The 24,198-nt window shown below is 45.3% G+C and overlaps 1 protein-coding gene across 5 annotated transcripts in view; it reads right to left on the bottom strand.

Annotated features, from left to right (window-relative positions):
* Window positions 1-769: 769 nt before the first annotated feature.
* Window positions 770-24,198, bottom strand: part of mib1 (MIB E3 ubiquitin protein ligase 1) — a 49,580-nt gene continuing 26,151 nt past the window's right edge. Inside the window, exons 13-22 of one of the 5 annotated variants that reach the window (XM_079173168.1) lie at window positions 11,417-11,549; window positions 10,232-10,318; window positions 9,633-9,791; window positions 7,761-7,942; window positions 6,908-7,097; window positions 6,724-6,802; window positions 6,435-6,608; window positions 4,897-4,968; window positions 4,051-4,151; window positions 770-3,141 (exon numbers count right to left, since the gene is read on the bottom strand). In XM_079173168.1, the coding sequence (XP_079029294.1) occupies window positions 3,001-3,141; window positions 4,051-4,151; window positions 4,897-4,968; window positions 6,435-6,608; window positions 6,724-6,802; window positions 6,908-7,097; window positions 7,761-7,942; window positions 9,633-9,791; window positions 10,232-10,318; window positions 11,417-11,549 (1,318 nt within the window). In that variant the 3' untranslated portion in view covers window positions 770-3,000. The remainder of the gene's footprint in view (window positions 3,142-4,050; window positions 4,152-4,896; window positions 4,969-6,434; window positions 6,609-6,723; window positions 6,803-6,907; window positions 7,098-7,760; window positions 7,943-9,632; window positions 9,792-10,231; window positions 10,319-11,416; window positions 11,550-24,198) is intronic. The other 4 variants (XM_079173169.1, XM_079173170.1, XM_079173171.1 and 1 more) reach the window with 4 other exon arrangements.

Genomic DNA, 24,198 nt, shown 5'->3' with positions numbered 1-24,198 from the left:
TGCAGGAAACGACAGCAGCTGCCATTCACGTCGCTGTCTAACGCCGTAACAGGTAACCTCATATGAGGGTCCATCGCTTTGAAGACAGGTACTTGAGTGTAAAATGACAAAGCGCCACAGAAATGACAACCAACTGTCTGGGCCTCGAGCCAAGTCCCGGAGATCTGAGAGGGTATAAAAAGGTGTCAGGGCCTCCCCTGCAGTCAGCGAGCATTGACGGAGTGAGAGGGTGACAGCGTGATGAATGTCTTTGTTATGACCGGCTGCATACTGCTGCTGCTGCTGCTGCTGCTGCGTGCGAGCTCAGCCCAGAGATGTCCAGGTTATGAATGGACTAGTCAATGAGCTAGAACATAAATGGCCTTTGGTCATAATTTCGTAGTGCTCGGAGGAGACGCCTTGTGACATGTCATCCGCTCACTGGAGAAGACGCATCACTCTATTCGGGTCTCTCTCATCTCTCCGGAGTGTTTCACTGCTCTTTTCTCTCTCTCTCTCTCTCTGATTAGCATAGCTGACCTATATGACACACTGGTGCTGAGTCATTATGAGGTGTTAGCATTTTCAATTAGCTCACACCTCCCATCTCTGCCTCCCTGTCTCCTCTGTGAGGCAGACGCTGCACAGCGGGAGAAAAGCAACAAAATGCTAATGTTGCGCTCAGAAGAGGGAGGCCGACTACATCCGAGCTCAACCGGAGAAACAAAAACAACAAAAAAAACGACGAACAATGCGGCAGAAGTTAGATAAACAAGCAGCACCTCTAGTGTCCCGTGGTTCATGTAGAACTTTATTTCAGCTATATGGTTGTTTTTAAAAGCACTTATTAGCAATACAGACTGAACGGTTTCCATGATACATGTCGTACTGCATATGTCAAACATTCATGCCAAAGAAAATACTACTGATACATTTTCCAACAGGACAGTTACAGGTATTGAAAATAAAAGTACAAAATAGGCTTTTTCATAACAACCATAACAAGACAACACTACCGTAAAGCGTATTAGTGCTTCTAGCTTTAAGTGTTATCATGATCAATGAAAAGAATCAAAACTGTACTCAAAAAAGTTGCTTTCAGTCGAAAGAAGTAAGGAAAAACAAAAAATGCTCTTATGCGGATGCAAATTCCCACATAGCGGAGCAAGCTAGCCTCCTCGCTGAGTCTCCACATGGGCCACTGCCTTTTAAAACAGGTAAGGCAGTTCTGTCTTTATAAAATCATTAGCTTTCCTCCCAAATAAAACACTGATGAAAACATACTCGACACCTTTGACGACAAAAATGTCTTTTTTTTTTCTTCCTTCTTCCGTTTCACAAATGAACACGTTCGGCTTACAGAGATCTATTTCAGAGAAAGAAAAATGCTTCTACTGATGACTGCTAGAAAGCTATTGCCAACGAAAAACATCACAGACGGATCTCGACATTAATATCAAAGCAGGATGTTAAGAGAGAATTTGAGGCTACATATTAGGAAGGCAGTGTTACCTATAAATCCTATTTTTTTGGGCAGCAATACAAAATAATTTATTCTACATTTTCATCTTAGTGTTCTAATAGATTGTACTCTCTAGCTCAAATAAATGTCGATTTTGAGAAGAAGAAAAAAGGAAATACACTTAAATAAAAAAAGTAATACAAGATAAAGAGCACCTTATCCCCATACAAGTTATTTAACAAGTAGATTTTTGGAAGCAAATGGCACAGCGTTGTCAATGGTAAATTAGCACTGCTCATTGAATTGTACTTTTTTTTTTTTTTTTTGTCAGACAATACCACCAAGTCTCAACAGTTTAACATCAAGTTGTGACAAGATACTCTTGTGACAGAAGTGTTTGCATCATGTAGGTTTGTGTGCACAACGAACAGGTACAACAGAGGCTGATCACTGGACAGAAGCTGGATGAGTGTGAGGGTTCTTCTCGAGTCGCTACACGGCGGCCGTGGAATTTGCAGCCAAAAAAGGGTAAACGTTCCTGGTACAGCATGGTTATACAGCATGGTCAACAAAAACACGGGTGCGGTGTGCGCGTGTGCTCCCTGGCAGTTACTACAACTCCATCTGCGTTTTATCAACGAGCTGAAGTGGACCTCCAAAGTCACTGCAGAAAAGAGCTTTTACCCTGACTCGGCGTTTCTAGTGCAAAACTGCCAAACATCCGGTCTTCAGTCGGCACACGAGAGTGTCACAACAGCCGAACTGAACACCGACATGAAGCTGAAAACACTCACGGAACCTTTTTAAGTGGTGCAAAACAGTAATGTGTCACAAACTTGCCATTCTGTCGCGAAAAATTAAGTACTTAAAATCCACATCTGGAGCTTCCGATACCAATACACGTGCATAAAGATTTACAAATACAATAAAACTCGACTGCAGCCGGCATTGACTGCGACAGATGTGCGAGAACTTTACATCGTAAGGGACCGGGGCCCGACCTCTTCATCACCTCCTCTACAGCTCTGAATTAGCGGGGAGCCGTTCTGGGGTGAAATCCAGAAGTGAGCCCCTAAAAGTTCATGTCCGGGACCACGAGGCTAAAAGGAGCCACCGTGGACTCATTCGGAGAGAAAGGAACTTTCACATATCAAGTTAAAAACAGAGAATCACACAGAGAGGAGAGTGAGAAGATGATGGCGGGGGAAGAAAGGCAGAGAGAAAAATGAGAGAAAAAGGCGACGCGTGTGATGCAAGTAGTTCTTAGAACACACGACAGAACAGCAAAACTGATAGAAAAGTCAATTCACATTTTTTTTCCTTTGTTTTGTAACAGAAATTCCATCTGAACACAAACCATTAAGAGAGCATTTGTCGTGTCGAATAAGACGTGAGAGGACGCCCTCGGCTGGCTGACTCGGGTGCTGTGGGGGATGGTGAACAGCGGCAGCAGCGGGCAGCAGCAGCTGGTGCGATTGTGGCTTTGCGGGCGCGTTCGGTGAGGGCCTTAAGAGAGGAGAAAGAGTCTGTGGTAGTGAGAGGGGAGGAGGGGGGGTCGTCTAGTAAAGGAGGATGCGGCGCTCGATGGCCTTGCGGCAGATGGGGCACTCGCTCATTCGGTCCCCACACAGCTGGCAGGTGCCGTGGCCGCACATGAAGATCATGTTCTTCAGCCGGTCCAGACACACCGGACACATAGTCTGCAATCACAGTGCATGCTTTGTTGTGATAAAGTCATTTCAACTTTCAAAAAACTCTTATGCTGCACATATCCGTTTGAACACACAACATGAAACATCACCCCGTTTGGTTTTATTCTGCCTTGGTAGTTCACGAGCCACACCTGGTTTGTGTCTTTATTAAAAAAAAAAACAGGGGTGTGCCCAGCTTAGCCACATTACGGTAAAACATCATTTAGCAGAAATGGTCGTGCCTTGAATGTCCCTGCAAGGCATTGGTACTTTTTAACATGGCTGCTTCTAAAGCAGATGTTTCTTTTCACCGTCAGTTATTCAGAGGGGAGTTTCACTGAAAGCAATGCTCTCTTTTTCAGAAACGCCCTGATCACATTTACACATGGCGGCTGTCCAGTACAGCCTCCGTCTGATCTGCTGGACACCGAGCGGCTCCACTGGAGCAGTTGGGGTTAAGGGCCTTGCTCAAGGGCGCCTCAGTGGTGGTAATGAGAGAGGGGCAAGCGCTGCTTATCACTTTGCCCACCCATACATGTCCCGTCGGTCCGGGTTGATCGAACCCATGACTTCCGGTCACAAGCTTTGTTCTCTAACCTTCAGGTCACCACCGCGCGTCATCAATTTACCTCTGAGTGTGGTCTGTTAATGATTTAATCATTTAAAGAACGCATCAGGAAACACGCTGTGGATTTGATGGCTCGAGCTTATGATTGTAAGTTGAATATGAAAAAAAAAGGAAATTGAAGACATTAACTTGGAATATTTGATGGACATTTTGGACTATTTTCAGCTTTTTTTGGTCTAAAGAATAGATAAATACATTTAGAAAACACACCAATACTAAAAATAATACTCAAAGTGAGAGTACCACGCCCTGCCTTCCTCTGCTCTACACTACAGACAGTCTGGACTCACCTGTTCCTTGATGTCCTGCAGCTGTTGCTGGAGCTTCTGTACATCAGCGTTGACGTTGGTGTTGTCCTTGTCTCTCTGCAAACCGGGGATGTTTCCGCTGGCTGTTTGGACGCAACAGCGCACGGACATGTCGAGGGAAAAAGGGAATTCAGTTACCAGCAGAGAGACTAAACAAATCAAAAGAGGGTTGCGCCAGCAGCCAAACCAAACCTCAGCTCCTCGTAATGATAAACTATATTGCCAATAAAACTGAAATGCAGCCACACCGACGTTGCCCTTCTGAAACAAGCCGGGAGCCAGGTTCTATTCAAAACATGTGTTTTACAAACAAGCATGGATCACAAACATATGCACTCTGAATTTTAATATATCGGGCTCTAGCAAGTCTGTGTTGGCATTGCATTCATTTTTAAATGACTTGAATTCAGAAATGCACACTTTGTAATTATCTGAAAAATAAACTAACACAGGACAGAGCATTATACAACACTACAGGCATCGTAGGAGCCACAGGATGAAGGAGTGTAATGATATACCAGTTTGAAACTACCTGAAATATATCATCTGAGCACTCAACAAAATAGCTGGACTGAGGCCCTGCTGTGGACTCCCTTCCAGACTGGCAAACATCTGCCAGAGACCGTGAGCGCCAATGTGATTCTCAGCCTTTGCATCACAAATATACTTTAACGGCATATACTGTTTAGGGTGTGTGTGTGTGTGTGTGTGTCACTGAAAAAGAAAGGGAGGGGGTTTAAGGGGAGGGGAGAGGGGCCAGGGCAGCACTGGGGGGAGCTCTTTGAGAAAAGGGGCTGATAAGGGAGGGGATCATAGAGGTATACTTACACCAACTTAGTGCCAGATTGTTGGGCTGGAGAAGATCCTGCGATCCCCCTGCCATAGTGTTAGAGCTCCCTGCTGGGAATAACCAGTCACATTGTTATAGTGGGAGCAGTCCTTGACCAGCTCAACAGCTGGCCTGGGGACCAAAACTACTCACTACAGCCTCTAAGGGAGGTTCAGAGACAGAATTTGAAGGAAAAAAGCCAGCAAGCTGGAAAGAAAGGGAAATAGAGCCTCTTCTATGTAGAATATATAGTTAAAATGCATAGCGGCAAAGTGATTCTTTTCTCTTTTCTTTTTGTTGCCGTCAGCCAATGTGAAGCATGAGTCGAATGCTTTTACTCACAGTTAGAAGTACATATCAGAGAAGTAGGGAGTGAAAATAATCAAAGTGACGGATGAATTGCGTGCATTGGATTTGCTTTTGTAACAGACATCGACAGTCGAGTGTTACTGGGATGAAGGGAGAGAGGAGATAAACAATCAATGCTGCCCCTTGCATGAGTGTATGAAGTGTTTGGGTCTGCATTCATTTTTTTTTGCACGTCTGGTAACGACTGCAAGAAATATTTGCCTGCCAACAAGCCGACGCGTGGAAGAAAATGTAAAATAATGAACACGGGGGTAAACATGAAGTTAGTGAACTTACAACAGTTTCCCTTTTAACTCAAACAAAACACGACAGGAGTAACCACTGGTGAGATGCACCACTAAAAGAAGGTCATGGGCAATAAAAAAAAAACTGTGTTCAACTTGGAGACAAGAAGATGGATTGTGAATGCAACCAAAAATAAATCTATTTACACACTATGTTGAATCACTATTCATGGACAATTTGGGGTAAAACTGATGACATTCAGCACTTGTGTACAACTGAAAGATTTCTTTTACGTTTTTTTCATCATTCCAAAAGAGTAATTTTTCACATTCATGTATCGCATTAATACTACGGGTAGTTTAGCAAATAAGTTCGGCAAACTTTAAGAGGGCACAGAAACATGAAACGAGGACATCGGGCTGTCTGTATATTAGGACATTATTGTATTACTCAGCGCGGGTCAGCAAAACTCAATTTAGAAATGGCTTCTGAGATTCTACTGATAAAAACATTATGATCTGACACACAAAATCCGGTCTCTTTGGAAGATCTAGTTGGGGCCAATTTTCAGACAAGGCAGCCAAGCACCTGTGAAGCCACTGTCCATTTCAGCCAGAATCTAAATAGAAGCTAGAACAGATGACACGAACAAAATGATTGCAATGATTCAAACATGCCAGATCTAGTCGTGGAAAGTAAGATTAACTGATTCAAACACCTGACTTAATTTGTACATTTCTACATGTCTACTAGGATGAAAAAATACAACAACAACAACAATGTATCAATGATGCAAACAAAATAAAATAAAATGCATAAGCAAGGCAGCAACAAAGCAACATATAAAACAGGCTAAAGCAGATATAAAAAAGAAGTGGAAACGAGAAAAGAAAGAAGGAAAATAAAGGGGAATTAAAAGGGAACGTGTGGAAGATTCACTCACTAAGGTCATCATCATCATCATCATCATCATCATCATCATCATCATCATCATCATCATCATCATCATCAGCGGCCTCATCCTCCATACCTTTCCCACCACAGCAAAGAACAAAGGGGGTACGGCGTTCAACTACAGCCCGACACTGTACGCACTTCTTCATGAGGCTGGCACAGTCTGGTGACAACAACACACATATCGGTCAGAATACAAAGTCCTCTCTATACACAGCGTGTGTGTTTTTATTTTGATATTCAGCAGCTGGTCAGAAAGATGCAGAGGTGTGACTTACTCTCACAAGCGCACATGTGGCCACAGGGCTGGAACAATACGGCTGCTTTTTTGTCAGAGCAGACTACGCACTCTTCGATCTGCGGAGGGACAAATGAAACAACACCACACACAAAATAAAAGCATCCGCTCTTCGTCGTGTTTCTATTTCTGGGTAGGACGGACAGTGGCACTGCTTCTGATACCTTAGTTCTCGACTGGACCTGATCCTTGCAGATGAGACACTTCTTGACGCGAGGCGAGCAGAGGGAGCAGGTGGCGATGTGTCCGCAGGGCCCAAACAGAGTGTCTCTCTTCAAGTCCGAACACACCATACACTCATCCAGGGTCTCGATGTTGCTGTTCACAGACGGGCTGCGGGTGCCCACCTGACCGCTGCAACATTGAGAATAAAACCACAGCGTGAGAGAGCGGACGTGAGGGTGGAAGAAAACAGAAAAAAATAGGGGGAGACAAAGACAGAGGTATTAAAAAAAGTAATAAAAGACACAAATTAAAGATTTTTAGCAAAAAAGGGAAATCAATAAGGTTGCTGATGATTTTCCTGAGATGGTTCCTTTTTCTAAGTCAGCGTAGGTGAATAAATATATTAAATTTATGTTTTTTATCTCTGTGTGTAACAAAGGTTTCTTCTTGTTTTAATTGCAAAGTCTGTTTGATTTAACAGTTAAGTTTTATTTGGCCACATAAAAGTGAAAACAGACTAAATCAACATCTAGGTCTGCTTGTCTGTTTTGATATGACCACACACAGTCTGATGAAAGCTTCGTTAATCCATAAAAACTAAAAGTTAAACCGTCTTAAAACCACAAATTAAGGATTTCTCACCTCAGTTCTTGTACAAACAACTACTTGTCCAAAGCAACTTACAACAAGTGAAGCTAGTTGTTCCCAGTTTTTACACTTAGCTAAGCCAACCGTCTTCATATTTAACGGAGGGACATGAGAGTGGTATTGATCTTCCCATCCGACTCCTGGAAAGAAAGCAAATAGGTGTATTTCCTAAAATGTCAAACTATCCCTTCAAGGGATGTTTACCTGCTTTTCTCTTTGTGGCACTTGGCCAGAGCCTTGCAGAGGCTGGGGTCTGGACACAGGTCTAGAGGGGACTGGCCCTTCTTGTTACGAATGGTCAGGTCCGCGCCGTTAGCTGCCAGGAAGCAGGCAATGGATGCCGCACTCTTCTTCTCTGCCCCCTGGGTGCCCAAGCCCATGATTAACTGCAGGGAGCCAGACAGACACACAAAAACAGATACATCAGAAGTACATCAGGCACTTTGGACATAAAAGATTGTTTTCAAGTTCAACCCAGTGGGACCAGGCGTCTCTTCTCCTCCTCACACATCTGCACGAGAGTAAAGAGCAAAGAGAGTAGGGAGTCCTGATTTTGATATTATTCAGTACCATCAGATCATCGCTAATTAGCCAATCAAAGACATGCCTTAAGATGGCCGTCAGGCATCAGGACCCCCCTCGTCCCAAGCCAAAATCCCATTAACTGTCCCGTCTCTCTCTCGCTCCTCCAGCTCAGTCGAGCCCAACTCAAAGCCTCTCTCTCGCTCTCTCAATTTGGGCCTTCCATGTCTGATTGTCTTCAACCAGTAAATTTTACATCTCTGCTGATGGAGCCACCGGGCCGGCTAATTCAATTCTCATCTCAAAGGGGGGGGGGGGGGGGGGGGGGCTATGGGAGAGTGACCCAACTGCACATATCTCAATTAGGCCTGCTGTCTGTCTCTTCCGCAGGGAACCAGGAAGGGCAGGAAGCAGGATACAAGAGAGCAGGCCGAGAGAAGGAAGAGAAGGAAGTGGGCGGGAGACAGAAGGTGACAGGTAAGTCTGTAGCTGCAACTAGGCCCCGTAGCCTTAAACTCGTCCCTGTAGGGATTAGTGATGTGGCGTTAACATGAAGAGGGTTCAGGTCTGACACGGCCTCTACGGAGGGACTAACTCATTCAGGCTGGTCCAGAGGCTGCAGAGAGCTGGTTGGCTGCTCCGTCGGGCTGCTGTCTGTCCTGTCAGTGTTATACAGGTTCTCTCTGCACACTCTGGTATCTTTTAACAGCCCAAAGACACACAGCTCATATGAATTGGAGACTCTAATGTGTTTAATGACTCTGATTAGTGTTTGCTAACCAGAATTACGACCCTGCTCCAAACCTAAATTTAAACACAGATCTGACACTATTAAGCTTTACTATGAAAACATGGGTGTCATGTGTTTATTCATCAGATCATGTGCGTTATTATAGGAATACTAGAACCAAAGCAGCTATTGGTAATAACTCGTTTCCCTCTCAATCCCATAAATACTGATCTTCATTTTCAGATTCATAACAAAATCTCCTGCAAGTTGCAAAAGCTGCATTATTCTGTCTCACACACACAGGGCTGAGGTGTCCCTAGGTGTGAACATGTTTGTATGTGCCTCAGCTCTGCTATACACTGGTGACTTGTCCAGGGTGTTTCCTAGTGTTTTTCACAATTTATGCTGGGTAATAACCAGACCCTCAACCGGAGAAAAAACAGGTAAAGAATATAAACGTAACAAGACTCTAAACTTTGAACGAAGCCTTTTAAAGAGTGGCAGTAAAGCCATGGCAGGTAATCTTAAATTCTCATGACACGCTGCATTCTTGTGTGTGCCTTTTGTGGGCAAATACATTTGGGAATGTTTAAATGAATCACACCCGCCTATTGGATAATGAGGTGCCACAATTCCTGATACAATTGGCCTCAAGCGTTTTCAGTTTGTTGTTTTCTTGTTGATAACGGCATCTCTTGGCTGTTAGACAACGTTTCATTTCACTTTAATGCCGCGATGCCTTATGACACCTTGAGGAACCTTGACCCAAGCAAATTACTGTGATCTAGGAGGAACAGTGACGTTAATAATTGATGTATACGCACTGTGTTCTTGGAGGGTTCCCAGGGCTCCACTTTGCTGACGTCCTGCATATCTTGGAGTTGTCGCAGTTGGGACAGTGTGTGGTGACGCAGTGCCTCGTGGAGCGGCGTGTCCCCGTCCTTGTCCTGCACGTCTAGCTTGGCCTCCGCCCGCACCAGCAGCTGTCAACAACAACAACACGTCAACAAACAGTCAGACAGAAACAACTTTAATTTGATGCTACAATGCAAATGCCTCAGTGGTGATCTTTAAGGTCTCTGCTCAGTGCCTCAATGTTGTGCTCCCCAATTATGGAGTGCATTTTTTCTCGAGTCCACAAGATGGCAACGTGGCAATCTCAATCCAATACTATGCCAGATGACTAACCAAGACACCGCCTCAGAGAACATTATCCCTACACAGCATCAATCTGAGGCAGGACCACATCCAACGGCAGGACATCCACCCGTGTAAATAAAATATGACGCTGCACCGGGGTTGTTCTACTCCCTTCTGTGTTTAGTCCACAATGAGAAACTGAAACAAAATCTTCAGTTTGTGTTGGAAATGAGGAGAAAAAAAACAAGATAGAAGCATAAGAAAAAGAAGACGTTCCACTAACCCGGACTATCTGGGTGTGTTGACGCTCCACTGCCAGGTGTAACGCCGTCTGCTGGTTGACGTTCTGGATGTCTAAGTTGGCACTGCCCTTGAAGGGGGGGGAAAGCACAACACACAATAAACATGTGGGCATTTGTGCACACATTAACAACCAACCATAATGAATCACACATATGTGCATGTGAATATGACAGACAAGTGATACATGTGACGAACAGGACCCCAAAAAAAAAAAAGGAATTCAGTTAAAAAGTAAAATAATCGTTCAGCACATGAAAGATTGTAACAACCATTCTGGCTTTCTGTGCCACGGCAGAACCTTCCTTCTTTCCTTCAACCCTGCCGACCAACAAAGTGTCACCTAGGGGGCTGGAAAAAACGCATCCTACAATAACCCTGCATGTGATTGTCATTTCCAATTGCGAACACCTCAGCTGAGGAGATGTGGAGGGAAGATAAGCATTGTGATCAGGCGGTGTGTGAAATCCCCAAGTAATAAGACTGGCTGGCTTGCTGGCTGGCTGGCAGGGAATCTGCAGTGCACCTTGTAGTGTGGTGCAATAACTGAATAGAAAGCTGAGCCATCACTGCAAACCAGCCCATTGCAGAGACTTGGGGGGGCGGGGGGGGGGGGGGGGGGGGGCGTCCCCGCTGAAAGGTATAACTTGCGCAGCGAGCGTTCATGCGTTGGAATGTTGCAGCAACATCGCTGCCTTGCACCATATCCAAATTAACCCAGTTTCCCGCTTGGTCAGGTGACTTTTGCTGTGAAGTCCTGTGTGTGGTAATCCTGAGAGAGTTAAACCTGCAATCTCAGAAGGGAAAAAGAGCACGAACCTATGATTGCAAGAGGAGGAGGATGTGAGGGCCCAACAGCACTAAAGAATACCCCTGGAGGCTCTGTGAACCGTATGGATTCAATAAAAAAAAAAGGCACTTATAGCAGCTTCAACTGGTCTACAGCTTGCTGGCTGCAGGGAGTGCAGTGGAAGCTGCTCTTAATGGTCTGTAGGCGGGGAGAGCCAGAAGTTCAGGCTGAGCTGATGCAGCTGTGCTTTGGGCTCATTATTGTAAACGAACGGGGCCTCTCATGGAGGATGAATAACTGCATTTGTTGTCAGTGTTAAGCATGCGTTAAAAAAAAAATCTGTTATTTATATGCATGCGTGTGCTTGTGTGTCGTTACCTGGTGCACCAAGAGCTCGGCCACCTCGACGTGGTTGTTGAGGGCGGCCAGGTGCAGAGCGGTGTAGCCGTCGTCCTTCTTCTCGTCTACGATCCAAGGCCTCGGCAGTTTAGACAGCAGCACACGCATGGCACTGCACAGAGGACACATGGAGGAAAAAAAGGGAGTGTTTGAATGGACTGAGCTGGGAAGCATGCCGAAAAACCCCCCAAGAAGATACATAAAGTATAGTCGAAATGTTATAATGTAAACCGCTAAAACAAATCGATCTGTGACTGTATCGTAGCTGGGGGTCAGACACAAGCTGCTGTAAGCAAACACATCGCAGCGTCTGTACTGCTGATACACAGCGTATTCCTACACTTTTTCTTTACAGCAGAGCATATCCCATTTTCACACATAGGGACAAGAATACTAAATCAACTTAGGGAGGAGTTGCTTTCCCAAGCAGAGTGTTATTTACATCAAGCTTTGAGTGCTACAACAGCGCTGTGTGTTATGTTAGAGTATCTGTCCCGCTATCATCTCTTCAGTTAAAGAAGGGAAGCCACTTTTCCCTTGATGATATACGCAAACGCAAGCCTATCATCGGGAGGCAAACCGGTAATTACACAAGATTTAGCTGCATTCACTCGGGTCTCCTCCCGGGGAACAAACAGACAGGGTGGGAATGGGGGAAAATCCATCGTTTGAGCGGCGCTGCTTTAACAGAAGTAGCCCGGTGTGGTGGAGAGAGCCCGTCAGTGCTGAGCCACTGAAGGTCATTTAGAGGATGTGTGCAAAGAGAAGCGAGCAAGAGGAGGACTGAGAGGGAGTCACAGTGTGGAGAGAGGGACGCCGACTGTCACTTCCTTCTTGTCATTGAAAAAAAAGAGACGTCTGTTTTACTAGTAATAGGAAGCCACACGCGTTTCCATTTCTCATTAGATCACAAAAAGGCAGCAGTGACACATTTGGAAAATAAACAAAAAAATAAAACCTCCATGAGATTAGACTTAAACTGTAATAATGTTGTTATTAGAAATAAATAAGGGAAAGTGAGCACTCTTCTTCCTTCTAGCGTTAGTTTAGTGTTTCAACTGTTATCTATTCACCCCCCAACCTCTACCTCTCTTGCTCCTCTTCCTGCTTTAGCCCCTGGGCAAACATCCAGGCATATGGCACATGAGAAAAATGAAATGAGACGCAGCCGTAATCTAGTGTATGACCAGTTCATCAATCGGGGGATATGTGATGGGGAAACAAAGGCTGCCAACACACAGCTCTTCAACTATTGCAAATGCTATGGAATATAAAACAAGGCGGCACTTAAAAGCCATATCCCTGAATTGTTCTTGTGTCTTGTCTGTAGTAAGGTACACAATGTACCTTCAATGAGCATTAAAGCCGCAAAACGCTGGAGGGAACACTTCCAACCTTGATTAACCCTGAATAATCACGCAGGGCATATCTTTGAACTGCGACAAAAGGAGGCACTTTGATATGGCTGAACGGCCCCCTATGCGAGCACCGGAGTGTTTACATACAGCGAGTTAAAGGGAGGAAATGGGCTCGAGCACGGAGCAAGAAGGCCACAGCCCGTGCAAATCAATGAAAACGCCGTTTACTATTAAGAAGGAGAAAAGAAAGAAATGCTGGCAGGCTTTAAAGCTGAAGGTAATCAGGATGGCTGGTTCCCTGCGGGTTTTTTTGCTAAACCTACATCTTGTCTACCCTCCTTGTGGAGTAATGAAAGAGAGCATCATCAGCACACCCTCTTGAGGGAAGCAGAGGAAGAGGGGCCGAGAGAGGGGGGGGGCAGGCAGTCAGCACCTCTGTACGGACAGAGATCCGGAGCTGCTGTACTGCTGCAGTGATGAACAGCGCAGCACACTGATCCCAGGCTCGCTCTCTCTCTCTCTCCCTCCCTCTACCTCTACCTCTCACTGCACAGAGGCTTACGCACACACACACCTGCATTGCTTGCAGCCATCTTCAACCACTTAATGCAGAGAAGCGCCGCTTAAATGAGGTAGCAACCGCACCCACTCTCTGCCTAATCTCACATTCATAATGTGTCGCCTTTGTTACGAAGAATTATTTGCTTGCATACTGTAGATTCACCATCTCGGGGGGGGACTTCTGAGTAATTTCATCCGTGGGGCTCCCACTGGGCACGAGTTGAGACTTAAACAAGCAAATTATTCAAGGAAAGACCTTGCCACATCACATTCTCGCCTGAAGCTGGAACATAAAACAAAATCCCAGTGGTTAAACATCACTCTTTTAGCTTTATTTCAAGTAAGACTTTCTTTTTTTTTTTACTACAACAGTTTTTATCTGAATCAAGGGCAATCGTCCCACATGAAGCCTTTGTTCTTTTTGTGCCAATTTTCTTCCTTCTATTGGTGCAATGTATAACATTTGTAAGTTCAGGATTGGCTGGAAATATCTCCTATATGTCGAACAACCGGCCAATAAGCCTGCAACACCATACGGGCAGACCGGCGCCTCCTAGTGTCAGAAGCAGGCACTGGAGTGCTGGGCAGGTGTTTGCTGGTGTAGGGAGCCTCTCCAATAGAAGGCTAGATTGACAGGCTCCCTGCCACGCTGGGCAAAATAGGCGGCCATTAATATTAATGCCCCATACTGGCACTGCTGCATTGCAGTTAAACTATTTGCTGTAAAGGCAGAAAAAAATAAGAGAGTGAATTCAGAACCAATAAATAAATCCTGGTTGTTGTTTTTATCTCTTCGGTAAGCGATGTTAGCAGTGGCCCGAGGGTGGTGTGAGAGAAAGTGTTGTGCCGGCCCTTGAGGTTGGTTGTAAAGTGGGAGAGAGTGAGTCTAGTCAGCTCAGGCTGCAGACCTTTTACTGAGCAGAAGATGCCAACTTGACCTGGGTGTTAACATTTAGACAATGCAGGTTATCTGCTGAGAGAAGGACGCCGCTAGCTTATTGCATGTGAACTTTAAAACCAACGCGACGGTCCGTGTGAATGCTGGAGGACGTGCAGCTGAGAAAAGGGGAATGGTAGAGGAGAGACGTGATGGAACTGGGTCACCCTGTGAGAGATCTCAAGGGTCCCTCAGGAGAGCCACACCGGGGCCTGTTGTCTCGGGCTGCAATTTGTCTTTGACCGGGACGCTCTCCGACACTCTCGGCTCTGTGTGTTGGCGTTTGTCATTGTATGCAAGACGGCGGAAGTGTGTGTGTGTGTGTGTGCGATGTGTGGAAGTGTAGGGGTCGACAGGTCCCTTCTGCTGCCCTCGCCTGGCTGACAGCCATCTGTGTGGTGGTCAGCGGCCGTTATTGCAACAGGAAGTGAGAGTCGGGGGACAATAACTTGGGTTGGACGGGGCAAAACGGGAACAGTCAACAACATCCAGCCCGAGATTAATGGCCGTGCACAAACATATGGTTACTCTGATGTAGGAGACGTGTTTGGCATACCGCCGTCCATTAACTGAGGCTTCGAGCTCAACAAAAGAGATTCTGCATCGGAAATTAGATGCCAAAAGGTGCCACCTGCCTTGGGAAAGTGAAACGCTTTATAAAACCGAAAGTGATCAGTGGTTATATGGTCAAACATACTGATCTATTTTATCCACGCTGCCTTCAAGAACCTTAGCTGGTCACAATGTTCCATGAGGTTTGGCTATATATTCCTTATTGGAACAGCCTTTGGAGCTGAGACGACCTCAGACGATACATGAGGTGACAGCTCATCGGGGACGAGATCAATACTTTCAGGTCCTTTGAAATAGTGAACCCTGTTCCCAACAAATCATTCACAAATGCAACCGTCCTCTTCCCTCTCTGGGCAGGGAGTCACTCTTCATCATGTGTGAAAGGTTTGGACGGCACACAGTCCTCAAGTCAGAGGCAGCCGGGAGGGTTAGAAACATGAAACTGATCGTAGAAGACGCTGTTTTGAATGAGAATGTTGGCTTAAATATTGCTTGTTTTTGATGATAAAGGCACAACTTCCACATGAAAAGGGGAAACTTAAGTCTCAATTCCACCGCTGTCTCTAAATAACGCAGCAGATATTTGACAAGACAAATAATTTAGGAAGCCTATAATCCCCAAAACAAATATAACTGGTTGATTTTTCAGATCCATAAAAGTTCATCCTGACCATCAGTCCAGCCCTAGAAGCAATTAGCTACCAGTTCACCTTGTCATGGCCGCCTCACAGCTACTCTGGCCGGAGTAAACAGACACAGATAGCGTCCGGGCCAGCAGTGCAGCAGAGAGCTGAGGACAAGAACCTAGCTGGCTCCGCTCAATAAAAAAAAAAGAAAAAAAAAAGGCTTTCATTACCATGCCGTGAAGAGAATAATTTCCCCTACAATGTGACCTTCCTCTGCCTGCCTGTACCTGAGGCCCCTGAGTGAGCATGCTTTTATTAACTATTTGCATAAACCGGGAAAAGGCAGAAGACAGGCAAGAGGTGCATTTCTATGATGTTTTGGTTATCACTCTGGCTATTCGCCTGTGCCTTGAAGGTTGTTTAGCAGACACCAGGTGCATTTCCAAACATCTCAGGTACAGTTGTCTGTCCATTTGGGGAAGTATGTGTGTGTGGGGGGGGGGGGCTGAGATTTAATCAGGCTTAAATTACCTGGTATTATGAGCGTCCTGATTCATAGCAATTTATGAAGAAGGGGGCAGCAAGACAGTCAGAGAAGCCAAATGGCGCGTTAATGTCCCATTGGTTCCAGATGACCCAATTATTCTCCCGTGCCGCTCTTCCTTTGCACTTTATTCTCCTCAGCACCTTGAAAAAGCCTCATTCTCATTTCAGCACCGGCCTTTAACAGTCATAATATACGTCCTTTTACCCCAAAAAAGCAAAAAGCCGACATAAAAGATGAAGCGAGGACATGCAGATAATATTAGAATAAAGAGACGGCTAAATCATGCACACAGTATCGCTGAATAGCATTATTACCTATAAAACAACCACGTAATTACTGAGCATCACTTTTCACACAGGCCTGGGTCATAACGTCATATGCATTCATCTTTAGTCTTTTGGTAGTGCAAATCTGGGGACAGTTGAAAAAATATTAATAAAACTGAAGTGGAATCAACCTGCTGTATGAAAATGACTCACAAGTAGTTGACATAAGAGTGACACGACTGTGTGAACACAATTTAAATGTGCAAATTACAAAATTGAAAGATGACAAAACCACAAAGACAGGATTCGATAATCGCACTTTGAACGCTTGACTTGACGTCAGACAGAGTACACAAGCCGAGGCAGAGGAAATGAAAGTTGAAGCTCAAATGAGATATCAGCCAAAAAGACAGACAGACAGACGAGGGTATGTTGTCACCGGAGCGTCCTCACTCACTGACGCCTCTCTCTGCTGTCATAACAGCCATCGCGCCTCAAACCGAGCTGCTAACAGAGCAAAGGAAACCATCTGGAACTCATTTTCTACTACTATAGAAATTGAATTCATGAAAACAAAACCTACATGACAATATCTACACCTCTGCCTTAATGTATGCAATTATGTTTTGTTTATTGATGGTTGCGACGTGTTTGTGCTCATCCAAAGTGAGAAACTGAACTCATTAATATGCGGTACTAAAAGCAAATTGGGGATTTTATGGCCCCTGTAACTGTTGGTGGTGAAAACCCAAACCAAGGCCTCTAAACATCCTTTTTGAAACCTAAAGGTAACGCATGCGCCACCTGTGCTTTTCTAAGATGCAGATACATTTTTGAAGGCTTTTTGTTTTTTAATCAATGGTTGGCTTTAAGCAAAAACTTTCTTGCCCCTATTTCCACTTAAACTACAATGTGTACATGTTTTCTAACTTTCTAGGTCATTAGCAGTCTTTATGTTGAGCCACTATGCCATTTGCATCGTTTTCAGGTTTTTAGCCACAAGCTCACCCACTCAGCATCTAAATGACTTGCTATCTGTGAAGCCAATGTTTCATTTCTGGCCGACAATGACTCATTAACTGTGAGAGAGATACTGGAAGTTTTGTGATTATAAAGTTCCTTTCGGTTTGTATGAAAGAAAACCAGACGTACTCCTGCCCGGTGAAATTAACTGCACGTGCGTGGACAGACTCGACACCGAGGTACAAAGCAGTAAATAGAACAGAGGGATCGACTCGGGCTTTTTGCAGAGCGGTGGAGAATTCAGCCGCGCTGAAGGTCCTTCGATCGACGGCGACTCAGCAGCGCGCCACGCTGTCACCGCACGGGCAGACGATCTGAGAGGCTTCCCGTGATCTACGGTCTCACTGCAAATCTAGCGCTTTAAATCAGCCCTCACTCCCCGGCCAGCCTGCCTCCCCAGAAACACATTACACTCCCCCTCCCCCTGAAACAATCATTTCTGTATGTTGTAACCCTGCGAGGGTCCCTTCACAAACAGTACCACTATCGCCCCTTTAACACACCAGAAAAATCAGATTCTCTTCCACAGTAATTGGCAGAACGGATCCAAAGTGACACAAATAAGTTTCCATATTGCAGCTGATGAGTCTGTATTTTCAGAGGAAGAAGCTGTGGCTGACGGAGCGGTTTGGTAATTAAAATCTATTGTTTGCAGAGAAATAATAGGGATCAAAAAGGGCCTTGTATCAGCTTCTGCCTCCCCTAAGCACAGAGACAACAGGCCAAACGCCCCAGAGCAGAACACGTCTCACAGCCAACTTGATAATGATGGAGCTTGAATGTACTATAGATTACACAGATAAGGCTCCGTAGAAACTACCATGTATTCCACACAGATCCAGGATTCTATAGATAGTGCAATGGAAGTTTTCACCCAACAATTTTGCATGTTATCTACTATTCTGCCTACACCCAATAACGTAACGCTATAAAGTGCCTCGACCACTGTCGTTTTTCTTCAATACTCTTTGCATGTTCGGACACAAGGATCCACACACACACACACACACACACACACACACACACACACACACACACACACACACACACACACACACACACACACACACACACACACACACACACACACACACACACACACACACACACACACACTTATCCTCCCTGACCTGTCGTACTGCGTTTACATGGGAGCCACTGACTTCAGTGTCCGCACGGGGTTACCAAGGAAACATGGTGTGCATTATTCAACAGCTGAGCTTCGGTTGAGCGTCGGCTTCAGTGTGTCCCTCCGAGTGCATCGGGGCTACTAAAAAACCCAATCAGCCAGGCATTCCTCATAATTATCTTGTCAACTTACCACACGAAGCCCCATCCATTTCTGATCCTTCATTCGCCTGATCTAAAATATTTTAAAAATAACCTATACCATTAAATAATAGTAAAAGGACTTGGGTTGGACTAGACATCCCTAATTAAAATAGAGGGTGACATCAATACTTATGTCTGTATATATTATCCATATTATATTGATATAAAGCCCGGCTCTATGAAGTACAAAACTGGAACATACTAAAACGTATATAATAATAATCAATCACACTGGGTGACCAGCTAGTTAAAAACATACTCAGCGACATGTTTTCTTGAGTTCTGCATCATGTGAAATCATATTTACTATACTGCAAGGTCTATGCTGATGTTTTATGTGCGCTCACACAGATAAGAAATATTCAGGACGCTTCTCAGTGTTTCATAAAAAACACAAACCGAAGTGCCATCACGGATGTTAAAGTACCATCAAACACAAAAACAAATTATATTACTTATTCCAATACATCAACTAAATAGATAAACTACATTTGTTTTTAAATGGGGGGGGGGGGGAATATTAAAGATGCCCGACAGCTGTGCTGTGGAGGTACATCACCTTGCTCTGTCATGTTTATTACCTGCATTGCTGAGGCACTTTTAAGTGCCACAAATAAATCCTGCTCTTTCTAGGTTTGGCGAGTGGGCAAAAAAACATACCGTCAGAGGTTATAGTGCCTTCACAATGCAAGCTTTTCTCTTTGCATGCTACAGTCACTTTCCCAAAAGCTCTTCATGTCCTTGAGTCCCTTCAGGAAGCGATGCACCCCTCCCTATCCCTCCCTCCCTTGATCCCTCGTTTCCTCTCTTTCCCCTCTATCCATCCATCCTTCCCTCCCCCCCTCCCTCCCTCTTCCAACATGTGCTGTAGCAACATTGCAGTCAGGACTCAATGCTTCAGCATGCCACAGGACGGACAGAGCATTACAGCACGGCTGAGCTTATCTATTGGCTCAGGGCCACAGTTGGCCCAGCCCTCGGAGGAAGTGTGGGCGTTCTGATTGGTCACAGGGGGATTGGGGCTTGTATCAGCTTGTCCTCTGGCTGGTCTGTTGGACTGGTCCCAGCTCATACAGAGGTGGACACTGGGAGGGCATTCAGGATTGGATGACTTTTCAATCAAGTCACAAGGCATGCTGCAGCAAACTGGTACCCAGGCTTCAATGGGAACAATCTTCAGTGGCTAATTTAACTTGAATAAGCTACAACAACATTACAGCGAGTCTAATTGAAGAACTGAAGATAATAACAGAGAATACTAAGGAGACACTTGTAATTGCAAAAAATTAATCAGCAGAACCAGTCTCTCTAGACCACATGGAGCAGGTTTTGATAATTGTCCGACATGAGGACTTGGCCTCACATCGTGGACTACAAGAACTCACCGAGTGCAATTCACCTGGATTCCAAAGGTTACATCGACATATCTCCGTGATCGGTTATCTTTTAATGAATTACAGCCAGGCACCTGTGCATACCCTCTCCCCTGACCTAGTTTATCTGGTTCCACCATCAGGAAATATCACACATCACTCTGTGAAAATGGGGAGATCATAGAGACGGCAGATGAACACACAAACACTAATAGCAGAATCACTATGCCTAAGTGAAAGCCCGCCTCTAATGTACCATGTAAAACCCTAATATTCTACCATCACGTACAGTGTGAGAGAGAGTGTGTGTGTGTGTGTGTGTGTGTGTGTGTGTGTGTGTGTGTGTGTGTGTGTGTGAGCATATGGTGACAAGGGGGGACTCATACATTGTCCTCAGCAGCTACAACACCTTCCCCGTCACCTCTCTTTATTTCACCGATAGGGTTGTTGGCCGGTCCATCTGGCTCTCCTCACGTGTATTAACATCTGAAAATCGTACACACTTACAATCATTAAAAAACCAATTCACACTAAGCGTATTAATAAGAACTAGCGAGCGAGCATACATGCCGCTACTTGAGTGGCCGACTGCCAAACAATCATAGACTGTAAGCAGCACGCTGTGTGTGTGTGTGTGTGTGTGTGTGTGTGTGTGTGTGTGTGTGTGTGTGCGTTTGCCTCCGAGAAAGTGGTTTCGCAACACATACGCACCCCTGCAGTGCATAAGTATTTGTGTGGTTTGTGAGTCACTCGACGGTTGCATGCGGTGCCGGTAAGGCGCGGTGAAAAGATCAGAGGCGAGAGGAGCTTCCCCTGCAGTGAGGCTGGAGGGAACAATGGGCCGCTGGATCAGAGAGACCGACTGCCACTGGCTTCCCCCTCCAGCACCCAGGTAGGCTGGCCCATTCATAAATCACTTTTATTCCTCCGAGCGCTCAACAGCCTCACCTCTTCAAATGATGCACTGTGTAAAGGGAAGAGGAGGGAGGGGCAGGGTGGTGGACAGAAGAGGGGGAGGAGGGGGGAGATAGAAAAGAGAAGAGCCAGGCCGATGGAAGATGGGACTCATTAGGAATGGCTCTAATCCCTCTATGATGCTGACTGGTGGGCAGCCACACAGACTTAAAACAAGCCGAACGACCGAACAAGACTTCACCAGCAGAATTCCCGTTACGGAACTCTTCAATCTGAGAGGAGCGCTGCCTCAAACGGGATGAGCTCTCGTTACACGAAACAAACCAAAAACTCATGTTTTATAGTTTCACAACAAGGAATCACAGTGGAAGAAATCAGTCCTTCTGAAATTGATCAAAACTATTAAATGTCAAAGTAAAAAACAAATCTCAACAAATTAATCTTAATTAAGTAACAAACTAAAATAAAAATGATTGATTGTATTCACCCCTGCAAGACAATATTTGGTAGACAACACAGCTCCAGCCTCGACTCTATGTGTGAACACTGAGCTCTGTTATGGTGCATGAGATCAAGCCATTCTTAAAGTCCTGCTACAGATTCTTGATCAAAGGCCTGCTGCAGAGAATTATCCTCACAGCAGGCGGCTGCCACCATCACTACGCTTCACGGTGGGGACTGTGTGTTTTTGTTTGACTTGCACCAAACACGGCATTCACTCGTTGACTCGCCAGCGGTGGACCGTGCGGATAGAGTTGCTACATCACTTTACGTCATCTCCACTATTTATCTAACGATTTTTTAAATGTCTAAAAACACCACAGATGTTTTAGCAACAGAATCAAGAGAGAATACTCGTTAATAAATAAAATAAAATAAAGACAGGAAACGAATAGCTTCAAAAATCTACAACAAAACTTGTAATCGGCTTAGATAATGTTGCAGTTTTTTCCCATCCTCTGAACAGTAATCTGCTTTATAGTTAATTTTTAAATTTGAATGGAGATATGGGAGAACAACACGTCCCGCCCCTTCATCCAGTGAAAGAAAGCACATCCATTAGTCGACCCTCTTTTTATTGATCGATTAACTGCTCAGCTAAACATTCAGCCCCGCGCTATTCATCATGGCGGGAAGATGTAAGCCGCGCGGCAGAGTTTCAGGGGCAGATGGGATGTCGGGATGTAATTGAGATTAAACTGGTGGGTTGGGTGGCTGGAGCAGGCAGGGTGGAGACGCACTGGGGATACACAACACATCATCGGTGGAGATGGTTAGAAACCTTAACCGACGGAGTCGGAAATTAATGAACACCATCAGGTTCAAACGCACGTGTACAGTAAGTGCATGTACTGTATGGGAATTTACACACAGTAGGGAATTAAGGCCGTCTGGCACATTCAGTTTTAAGTGGTGTGTATACATAGACACTCCACGGCAATAACAGGCGGACATTCACAGTTGCCATTTATAAAGCCGCAATTCTGCATTTTTGATTGGCCATGTAAGGTCATGTTTTGAGCAGACACATTAATTTGGAATCCATTTTGACTCGCAAATGGTCAATTCTTGTTAACAGCCGTAAAGATAAAGCAATCGAAAAGCTATAAATTGCAGTGACAATGCATTAATTAAATTGCAATTCATGCAGAATTATCTCCGCCATGAAAAGAAAAGGCCTGAGATATTACTGCAAAGTGAGGCTAGAATGACTGGGAGCTTGTTAAAAAGGCTCATCAAATCAAGGAACAGAGAATTGGGTGACATTTTATTCTGGCTCATGAAAATACACTTTGACAGATGTTCATGCTGTATTGAGGGTGTTTGTGTGTTGTAACAATCTCATTCATTTTAAACCGAAATGCCACAGCCTGGTTTCTATATGAGTACCTTAAAGAGCACTGGCTCACACTTCCTGGGGCGTCGTGCAGTTGAAATGCAGGTTTGGAGTAAGCAAGAGGACTCGTGCGCTGTCGTTGACGTATAAGAGGAGAGACTGAGAAAGGTAGGAGGGCACAGAGGACGTTGCTTCTGTACAGTATAGATGTGCCCCGCGATGAGACCAACTAATTAAACAGATCCTTCAGTGGCCGCGCCTCGGGAAAGCTTGAAAAAGACACTTGAAAATTAATGAGAGCTCAAAAAGAGGAGAAAGCAGCCCAAACTTCTCAATGCCTCGGAGGTAACGTTGCCACTTATCTCCCTGCATTGCCAAAAGCAGTCTAAAAAAAATAATAATATTTCATGCTTTTCTGCACTACACGTTCACCCTTTTCCCTCTCCTCCATTTCTCAGACATGCGGTGGTTTTAAGTGTAGAGGTGAGCACATGGAAGCTCTTCTGCGAGCAGCGTGTTGGAGCTCCGTTAGAAAAGAAGACCGACAAGAGACTGGGGGTGGTCAAAAGGACACAGCGAGTGAGGGGGTGGTATCAGGGGAGGAGGTGGTGGAGCTGCTGGGGAAGGATGTAAAGCAGGGGAGGAGGGGGTGGAGAATCAAGAATATACAAGTGGAAGCACGAGACACCACTTTATTTGGAGCTACTAAAAATAGCGCAGCAAATGGTAGCAGAGGCTAGCTGGGCCCAGCGCTGCTCCTCTCTCTCCTTCCAGGCCGGTGGAATCGATAGGCAGGGAGCTGTAAGGGAGGCTTCCCGGAGCCTGTAGCCAACAGTTGCTGAGGGAAGGGGGGGGAGAGAGAGGAGGCCAGGAGAGGAGCAGAGTGGAGTGGAGTGGAGCGGAGCGGGGACTATTTTTTGCACTGCTTGACTAAATATGGTCAGGGAGGTGGTGAGACAAGACACAGGAGCAGCACGGCAACAGGGGGCCAAGGCGTGCTTCAGATGCTTGGCTTCCCCACGAAGTGCTAACTGTTCAGCGTAGCCCTCTGCACCGTGGGGTAGCAAGCCTTTGGCTGCTTGACCTCGTGTCCCTAATTTGCTGCCACGGTGTTCTTCCTGTGCTCTGTGCTCTCTGCCCCGTCCCCCGTCCCCCCGAAAACTGCAGCAGCATCTCCACTTGATCTTTCCCTAGTAAATAAAGGTGACCCTGGAGATGCACTATTAAGAATGCATAAACGGCATGTTGAAGATTCGCAAGCGCAAAAAATGAAAATGTAAAACTCCAAAAAATACCCAACAGATATTACAATGTCCTCTGTCTCTAGTCCCTGACAGTGGTAATCAAATGTACATGGATCGCAAGGGACTATTAAAAGTACAGCTGTCTTCTACCGCAGAGGCACAGCTACGT

Source organism: Pholis gunnellus (genome assembly GCF_910591455.1).
Source record: "Pholis gunnellus genome assembly, chromosome: 14".
In the NCBI taxonomy this organism is placed as follows: Eukaryota; Metazoa; Chordata; class Actinopteri; order Perciformes; family Pholidae; genus Pholis; species Pholis gunnellus.
The sequence above is the reverse complement of the archived record's forward strand: the minus strand, read 5'-3'. Positions and strand labels throughout refer to the sequence as shown.